Source organism: Eucalyptus grandis, chromosome 3 (assembly GCF_016545825.1).
Source record: "Eucalyptus grandis isolate ANBG69807.140 chromosome 3, ASM1654582v1, whole genome shotgun sequence".
NCBI lineage: Eukaryota > Viridiplantae > Streptophyta > Magnoliopsida > Myrtales > Myrtaceae > Eucalyptus > Eucalyptus grandis.
The window spans coordinates 12,142,190-12,151,023 of record NC_052614.1 but is presented as its reverse complement, the minus strand read 5'-3'; the positions used below and the strand labels follow the sequence as shown (position 1 = coordinate 12,151,023).

The window sequence follows — 8,834 nt, the reverse complement described above, 5'->3', positions numbered from 1 at the left end:
AATTGGAGATTAGGAGGTAAACTCATCGGTTTAACGAGTTGATGAGTTCATGGCGACGGCGACGCGAAGGCGAGCAAGACTCGGGCCTACGGCGACACCCAAGGAGGTTCAGAAAGGGCTCGAAAAAGCCCACAAAGCTCTCAGCCCAAAGCTAAGATGGCTTTTGTTTTGGGCTAGATCGAAGATTGTTAGAGGTTGGGCTCAATCGAAAGGGGGTTGGCTGGCACGGGGATGGGCAAGGGGGCTGGAGGTAGCAGTGACGGTGGCTCGGGGAGGGCTATAGGTGACCAAGTTGATGGCGACGAGTGGCTAGGGGCTGACGTTGAGCAGACACAAGGAGCATGGACACAAGTAGCTCAAAGACGAGCTCGCGAGGACGGCAGGCTCGGGCACGAGGGAGCTCGGACGCAGCTTGGACGGCGGTGAAAGGCTATCGATGGGCTGGAGGCTTAGGTTCGAGAGGCTTGGCTGGTTTGTTGCTCGGAAATGGAGAGTGAGGGAGTGAAGAAGAAGAAGAAGAAGAAGAAGAAGAAGAAGAAGAAGCTGAAGAGGAAAGGAGCCGTTGCTGGTTTAGGGGACAAGGGGCTATAAAAGTCAACCACAAATATCCCAAACACTTGTGTAGAGCCCCTAAAGTCTTCAGCTCTATCCAATAGCCATTTTCCCACTCAATCTTCTCCAACAAGCCACACTTGAGGTCCAAATGTTGCAACCCCCATGGCCCTATGAATTTCACCAATTCCCTCTTCAATTTCACACAAAATCTCTCCAATTCAATCCAATTTGGTCCCCAAAAATGCTAGCTAAGGTGTCCACACCAAATCCACAATTTTCCTTATCAATTGATCAAATTTGAAGGCAAAAAATGCACACAAAAATGGCCCTCTGAATTTTTCAGTTTAAAATCGCTCAATTTTGATTTTTCACCGAAAATCCGAGCTCATAAAAAATTCTTCAAATGATGAGTCGACATTCCTAAAATAAATTGTGACATGCCAGAACTTTCGATTCCTGAAATCAGATTCAATTTCGTGGTTAATTTCAACCGGATGCAATTTTAGCATGATCTAACCTACTGTGTAGTTTTTAGGAATTTTTAGCATATTTGACCCGTGATTGATTATTTTCGATCCACATTGTGCATCTTCAACTTATTGGCGACTCTCGGTTGTTGTAAAAATCTCAATGTTTCAATTACGGGCACATTGTATGACAGAAAAATCGGTTTAGTGCCGTTCAACATGAATTTTACAATCGGGTGGAATCACCCACAACTTAATTACATGCCCTTGTCGAATCAACCTATCTCCGATCTCTAATCAATTTTAACGGTGCCGTATTGACCCTTGCAGATTCCCACGATCGAGTAATCGATTTTTGATCGAATTTTCAAGTCTGTCACGTTTATATTCCTTAACAGCTTCACCAGATAGATTAGTTATCTCGTGAGTGGCAAACTTAGAGAAAAAGGACCATAGGCATGTCGATGAAAAGCCCAATTCTTAAAATCGGGACAAGGTCAAAAATCAAGATGTCACACCCTTGACTCCATAAATTTTAAAAGGTTTCATGCACCAATTCAAAGGTAGGCCAGGGAAGCATCCAAAGCAACCAACCATTGAAGGAGGGACGTCTAACAAAAGAAACTGACAATACCACATGCAACATAATGTTAAGAGTTACTAAAAGTGCCACTAAAGAGTGCTTGCTTTAGTGTTACGACCTTAGACAAAGACGACAATGAAGAAGAAGACAATCTACAAGTCTCGCTAAATTTAATGATAAAATTTGATGGAAGCTAACGGAAGATAAATGTGTCATGCATGTACTAATTTGAGATTTTTGGCTATCCAAAAATTATCTTGGGGTGAATTTGTTAAAGGCATATCGGTTTGGGATTTTTTGTGGTATTAACTCGTTAATTGATCCACATGGACTCAAAGTGGCATCTAAGTGACATCCCGAAAATTTGACCCTATCTCAACTAAATGAAATGGGCTTTTCATCGATGCGCCTATGGTCATTTTCTCTGAATTGATTATTCACGAGATAACTAATCTACCAGGTGAAGCCGTTAAGGGATACAAACGCGACCAATTTGAGAATTCGACCGTAAATCGGCGCTCGACCGTGCTAATCAGCAAGGGTCAATACGGCATCGTTATAATCGATTAGAGATTGAAGATAGGTCGATTCAACATAAACATGTAATTAAATTATGGGTGATTTTACTTGATTGCAAAATTCGCGTTGAACGGCACGACCCGATTTCTTTGTCGATTCTGTACCCGGTACTTGTAATTGAAACATTGAGATTTTTACGACAATCGAAAGTCACGATGAGTCAAAGATGCACAAACATGGACCAAGAATTATTGACCACGGGTTAAATGTGAAAAAAATTCTAAAAGCTACCCGGTAGGTTAGGTTAAGCTAAAATTGCATTTGATTAAAATTAACCACAAAATTGAACTCGGTTTCGGGAATCGAAAGTTTGAGCGTGTCATGATTTATTTTTAGGACATCGTCTCATTCTTTGAATAATTTTTGGTGAGCTTGGAATTTCGGCGGAAAAAAGGAATTGAGCAAATTAAATTCAAGAAATTCGGATGGGCACTTTGGTGTGGATTTTCAATCGACAACCAAAGTGAGTTGGCTTGTGAGGGATTGAAGGAAAATTTGTTTAGGCTGCTGCCATGGTATGTTGGACCATTAAATTGAAGTTGTTTGGTGGGAAATTGAAGAAGAAATCCACCAAATTCGTAGGTCTGTGGGGCTACTGCTATTTGGCCTATAATTTGGCTTGTTTGAGAAGTTTGGGAGGGAAAATTGGCTGCTGGATAAGGTTGAATACTTTTGGGGCTTGTACTTGAGTGTTTAGATATTTAGGCTTGACTTCCAAGGCTCTTGTTCCCCCTTGGTTCCCCCTCTTCCCCTTGTGTGCGACCAACCGGCAGAAGAAGACTGCAACTTCTTCTTCCTCACTTCCTTTTCCTCAATTGCTGTTAAACCACCACCTCCAGCCCTTACTGAACCAGCCAGTAGCACCGCCAACCCTCACACTACACGTCCGAGCTACCCATTGTCTCACTCAACCGCCCGCGAGCCAGTCAGCTCCCATGAGCCCAGTTTGCCCGAGTTGTCAGCCCCGTTGACCAGCTCCTTCACCGACCGCCTTAGCCACTACTGCTCATGCCAACCGCGTCTAGGCTGGTTGCTAGCCCTGCCAGAACCATCTGACTTTGCCTCTAGCCATTAGCCATCATCCCTCCTCGTGTCAAGCCCCTCGACTAACCCTTCGGTTCAGCCCCGCAAAACCAAAAGTTAGCTCAAGTTGTGAGCTTGCTAGGTCCTTTCAGCCCTTTAGGGCCTTCTTTGGTGTTGCCGTAGGCCTAGGTCTTGATTGCCGTCGTGCCATCGCTGCCGTGAACCTGTTAGCTCACTAAATAGGTGAGTTAACATCCTAAACTCTAATTAGGAGGCTAATTGCACTTAAGGGTGGATTATTTAGGCCTAATTAGGATTAAGGTTAGTTAGTTAATGTAATTAGTTATTTAGTTAGTTAGTTAGATTAATTAGGTGGTTGATTAGCCTAATTAGTGTAATGTGCTTATGCTAGTTAGATTAGTTAATTAGTCCAATTAGGTGGTTAGATTAGTTTATGCATATTAATTAAGGGTTTAATTAAATAATTTTGTAATTTATTTAATTAATTATTAATTAGCGTACATTATCTTGGGATAGCTGATTGTTAGAATTTTATGTCGATTGTCATGATTGTATTGGTTTGTGAAATCGATTACCAATTTATGCAATTGAGTGCTCGATGATGATTTTATTTATTTATTATTTTAAAAATATGAATTTTGGTATTTAATTAGAAAAATATCGGATGTTGGGTTTTGATGCCAAAAATTTTATGTACTATATAAAATCATGGAATTTTGAAAATAGAGTATATCACATTTTATGGTTCAATTTGACTGTGTGACAAAGCACAATTATTTTACCGGGTGTTTTTAATATGAAGAAAATTGGCCAAATCCTTTATTTGAAATGGAAGTATTTGAGTGCAAAGCACGATATTCTTGGCCAAGTGCGAATGTGCGTGTGGTTACTATCAGAAATTGTCACCCAATGAGAGTCTGAGGACAATGCTCGATTTTATCGGATGCCCGGCGGGAGTTCGGAAGCTAGTCGCGGTGGAGGTCGGACTGCTGTCCCTTTTTGGGATGCTATCTAGGCGGGAGTTCTAGATGTTGCCGTGCTCGATGGAGTGAGACGATGCCCAGTTATGCCGGATGACTACCGACTGTTGAGTTGGCCGTGGCCGTTAGGTCGTAATTAATTGGAACACGCTTGAGTGATTGAAATAGCCGCGCTTGATTATGAGACGAAATTGTGTGGCATGGAATGTGACGTGTCATAATGATTTGGCATTATAATCGGGACCCCTGTGATTGATTGATATATGAAAGTGAAGTGTTCTAATTATTGGGTGCATTGACTGTATGCATATGTTATATGAGTTGTACTAATGTACATGGAGGTTCTGAGGTGAGGTAAGTCTTATATGATGTGTTTCTAGGCTGCCTCTAGATGAATTCTCCTCCTAATTGGGGTTTAGGGTGTGGACTCGTTGAGACTTTGTCTTACCCTGTTGTGGTTAAATTTTACAAGTTCTTAGATAGAGGTGCGATACGTTCGTGTTGGAGTTCCTTAGGAGGTAGATTTTAAGGATTCCTATTACCCAATTCCCGGGACCAATCCAACCTGTGAGTTAGTTAAGTCAACTATTTAGGTTGATGAAGGCTTACCTCATTGGGTACCCCATCACTTCTGAGTGTGGTTCGTCAACTATCTCAATGGGGTTCTGTCAACTATCTCAATGGGGCTCGGGAGGGTCCCCTGCAGGGTTTTGACGGGCCTACCATCTGGACCAGGGAGTGGAAAAGAGGGCATCCTATGGATATCGACACCCCGATGGTGTTGTGGAGGACCCGGAGCTCGAGACTGGAGAGTCCGGAGTTTAGATGGCTCAGTAACTCTTTTTGATCTAGACTTATGTATATATACTTGCATGGTCTAGATCTTTTGTATATAAACCAGATGTGTTTATAAAGTGTGGTTTGTGTTAATTGGTTGACTTGCTTTTCTATCCCGTGTGATTGTTTGTTGTCTGGGGTTTATTAGTTCGCTTTTGCATGTGCATAAAATGAATGGGTCGGTGATACGTCCTAAGAACGTTGCAATTCTATTGACCATCGAGGATGTTGACATGCTTGAAGCTTGGGGCATGACAATCTAAGTCGGCAATTTAACAGTAATATAAACAGAGAATAATTGTGTCACGTTTACTAATTTGGGATTTTTAGTGACTCAATAATTAATTTGATATAAATTTGTTAAAGGTGTATAAATCTGGGTAAATTTGTTATCGATGTACTGGTTTAGGATTTTTCATTGTATTAACTCGTTAATTGATCTACCAGACCTGATGTCGCATCTAAATCAGAAATTTAACAATAATATTTGATGGAAGTTAACATAAGGTAAATATATCACACGCGTACTAATTTCTAGGTTTTTGGTGATAAAAAAAAAATTAATTTGTAATAAATTTATCATTAATGTACCTGTTTGAGATCTTTTCGTAGTATAAGTTTTTTTACAAGTGTAAACAAGCCAAATATTACATGAGGACCCCACCATTTCTCTTTTTTTTTTTTTTTTTTGGTAAATAGGACCCACCAAATTTTGGCGCTTTGAAACGAGGTTAAAAACCTTGGGGGCTCTGCCCAGCAATAAGCGAGAGCAAACCAACACGTCTTGCTTCATGTTGAGCTGATACATCTCTAACTTCAACACCGGAGAGTCTCCCTAACCAGAAAAGACTCTGAACGACCTCCAATTATGCCGAGACCGACCCCATCACCTCCTCATATTTACATCTTCTTCCTCTCGTACATCCCCTGTCTCGTCTTCCTGTGCTTCCTCTCCATTGTTGCAGAGTCTCAAATCCAAGATCAAGAACAGAAAGTCCTGTTGAAGCTGAGGCAATCCTGGCAAGACCCATCTTCCCTCAACCACTGGGTCACCTCCAATTCATCCTCCCACTGCACATGGCCTGAGATCACATGCCAAGAAGGCTCGATAACTGAGCTCAATCTTGTCAACCTGAACATAAATTATTCGATCCCCCCATTCATCTGCGACCTCAAGAATCTAACCAAGCTCGACATCTCCTACAACAACATTCCTGGAGGGTTTCCCACTGTTCTCTACAACTGTTCCAAGCTCGTGTACCTCGACCTGTCCCAGAATTACTTCGAAGGTCCTATTCCATCCGACATCGACCGGATGGCCAATCTTCAGGTCCTGATTCTTGCCGCCAACAGCTTCTCATTCGATGTCCCAGCATCGATTTCAAGGCTGCGGAGGCTGAGGATCCTTCACCTTTACCAGTCCGAGTACGATGGCACTTACCCTGAAGAGATTTTTGGCCTGTCTGATCTCGAAGAACTGAGGCTCGAGTACAACGACAAGTTTGTGCCATCGCAGCTACCGCAGAACTTCACTGCCCTGAAGAAGCTACGGTTCTTCTCGATGGCACAAACAAACCTGATTGGGGGAATCCCAGAGACTATTGGGAATATGGAGGCTCTTGAGCACTTGGATTTGGGGAGGAATCTGCTGACGGGAGAGATCCCGGGCAGCATTTTTACTCTGAGGAACTTGAGCAAGTTGTACGTGTACACAACCAACGTGTCCGGGTTGATCCCTCAGTCAGTGAGCGCCGCGAACCTGAGCGTGATTGATCTGTCTTTTAATAACTTGACAGGGAACATACCTGAAGATTTTGGGAAGCTCGAGAATCTATCCATCTTGAGTTTGCAGTTCAATCAATTATCTGGTGGAATCCCGGAAGGCATTGGGCGTCTTCCCGCTTTGTCTGATGTCAGGCTTTCCAACAACAATCTATCAGGCATGATCCCCCCGGACTTCGGCAAGTTTTCCCCACTCAGAAGATTCGAAGTGGCCTTCAACAGCTTGACTAGCGCGTTGCCTGAACAACTGTGCCATGGCAGCACGATGTTCGGGTTGGCTGTCATGGACAACAATCTCAGCGGGGAGTTGCCCGAGTCACTTGGAAATTGCAGTACTTTGTCCATCGTGATGTTGAACAACAATGGATTCACCGGCAATGTGCCTGGAGGACTCTGGATGTCCCGGAACTTGACGGTTTTGATCTTGAGTGGTAATGGATTAACTGGCGAGCTTCCTGAGGAGCTGTCCCCAAACCTCACTCGGATCGAAATGAGCAACAACAAATTCTTCGGGAAGATTCCGAGCATGGTGTCTTCGTGGAGGAACTTGGTGGTGTTTGATGCCACTAATAACCTCCTCAGTGGCACGGTTCCGACTGAATTGACCGAGCTTCCTAAGCTGACGAGGCTTTTGCTCGGTCAGAATGAGCTCTCTGGAAACCTTCCTACAGCTATTGTTTCGTGGAACTCCTTGAGCACTCTGAATCTTAGTCACAATCAATTGTCAGGACCGATTCCTAGCAAAATCGGTCTTCTACCAGTACTCACGCAGTTGGACCTGTCCGAAAACCAACTGTCCGGCTTGATTCCTCCTGAAATCGGCCAGCTGAATCTGAACCGTCTCAATTTATCCTCCAATCGCCTCAGTGGACGAATCCCAAATGAGTTAGAGAACGCTGTGTACAGTGCCAGTTTCCTGGACAACCTGGGCCTCTGTGCAGCCAATTCATTCATGAGGCTCAATGTCTGCAATTCTCAATCCCGTAGATGGAGCAAAAGCTCACCGACCAGACTTGCCTTGATTGTGCTCTTGGCCGTCGCTGTGGCAATACTCGTTTTGATGGTGGCGATATTCACAATCAGAGCTTTCCAAAAGAAGAGAGATGGGTTTGATTCAACTCCGAAGCAGACTCCATTCCGAAGTTCGAATTTTTCAGAATCGAATGTTCTGTCGGGATTAAAGGAGCATAATGTGATCAGAAGTTGCGGGTCAGGGACAGTGCACAATATTATCGAGAATCGTTCTGGTGACGCCGTTGTGGTAAAAAGGATTTCCAATTAGCCAACTATTCGGGTGATATTTGCAGGAACCAATGGACACGTATGATTATCAATAACCATAAGAAGAGATTCCCATATCTCGCTCTACCGCAGACGGAAGACTTGTATCCTTTTTGTCATCAACTAGGCAATTCACAAACGGACTTCAAGAGGCATATGCTCGTGTTCTCAAACTCGTTCAACTGAGATAAGAATGGCATGTTTTAGCTATTAGCTCGTGTGATTTTCCTGTTCTGTCCTAGCGAATAGTTTCTAGTATAAATGAGGGTGAATTGTCATCTCGAGAGAGATCATTACTTTTCAAACAAGCTTGAAATGAGTTTCATTCGGGTATAAATACCCATGCATAAGTCAATGGAGATGGATGGACCTGCCAGCATGCATCCATTTTGGGTATTGGCATAGCAGAAGTTCATCACAGGACATGTAGTCCTAAAAATGAACTTTACAGGCTGTAAAACACAAGTGAAGATAGTTGTTATCACTGCATCTTCTATCGAGAATCCTTTTGTCCACCTAATTAGAGTCCCTGATGTGATCAATGATTGCCTAACGGAAAGAAGAAAGTAAAACTGAGCTCCCGTTGTATACTACCAGGAAAGGATGTGAATCTTCACCTTCTGTAGCAAAAGATTTTGCTAAAGCCGTCGAGATGAAATCAAATGATTCCTATAAACAAATTGTAGAAAAAAGCAAAGCCTTCGGGAATAGAACCAACATTATTAT

The 8,834-nt window shown here is 42.9% G+C and overlaps 1 protein-coding gene across 1 annotated transcript; it reads left to right on the top strand.

Annotated features, from left to right (window-relative positions):
• Window positions 1-5,913: 5,913 nt before the first annotated feature.
• LOC104436563 (receptor-like protein 52) lies at window positions 5,914-8,109 on the top strand. The gene has a single exon (XM_010049373.3). It carries the CDS (start codon window positions 5,914-5,916, stop codon window positions 8,107-8,109), a length of 2,196 nt encoding a protein of 731 aa, XP_010047675.2.
• Window positions 8,110-8,834: the final 725 nt, after the last annotated feature.

Coding starts and splice junctions, on each gene's coding strand:
- LOC104436563 (XM_010049373.3), top strand. CDS start 5,914: ATGCCGAGACCGACCCCATCACCTCCTCATATTTACATCTTCTTCCTC.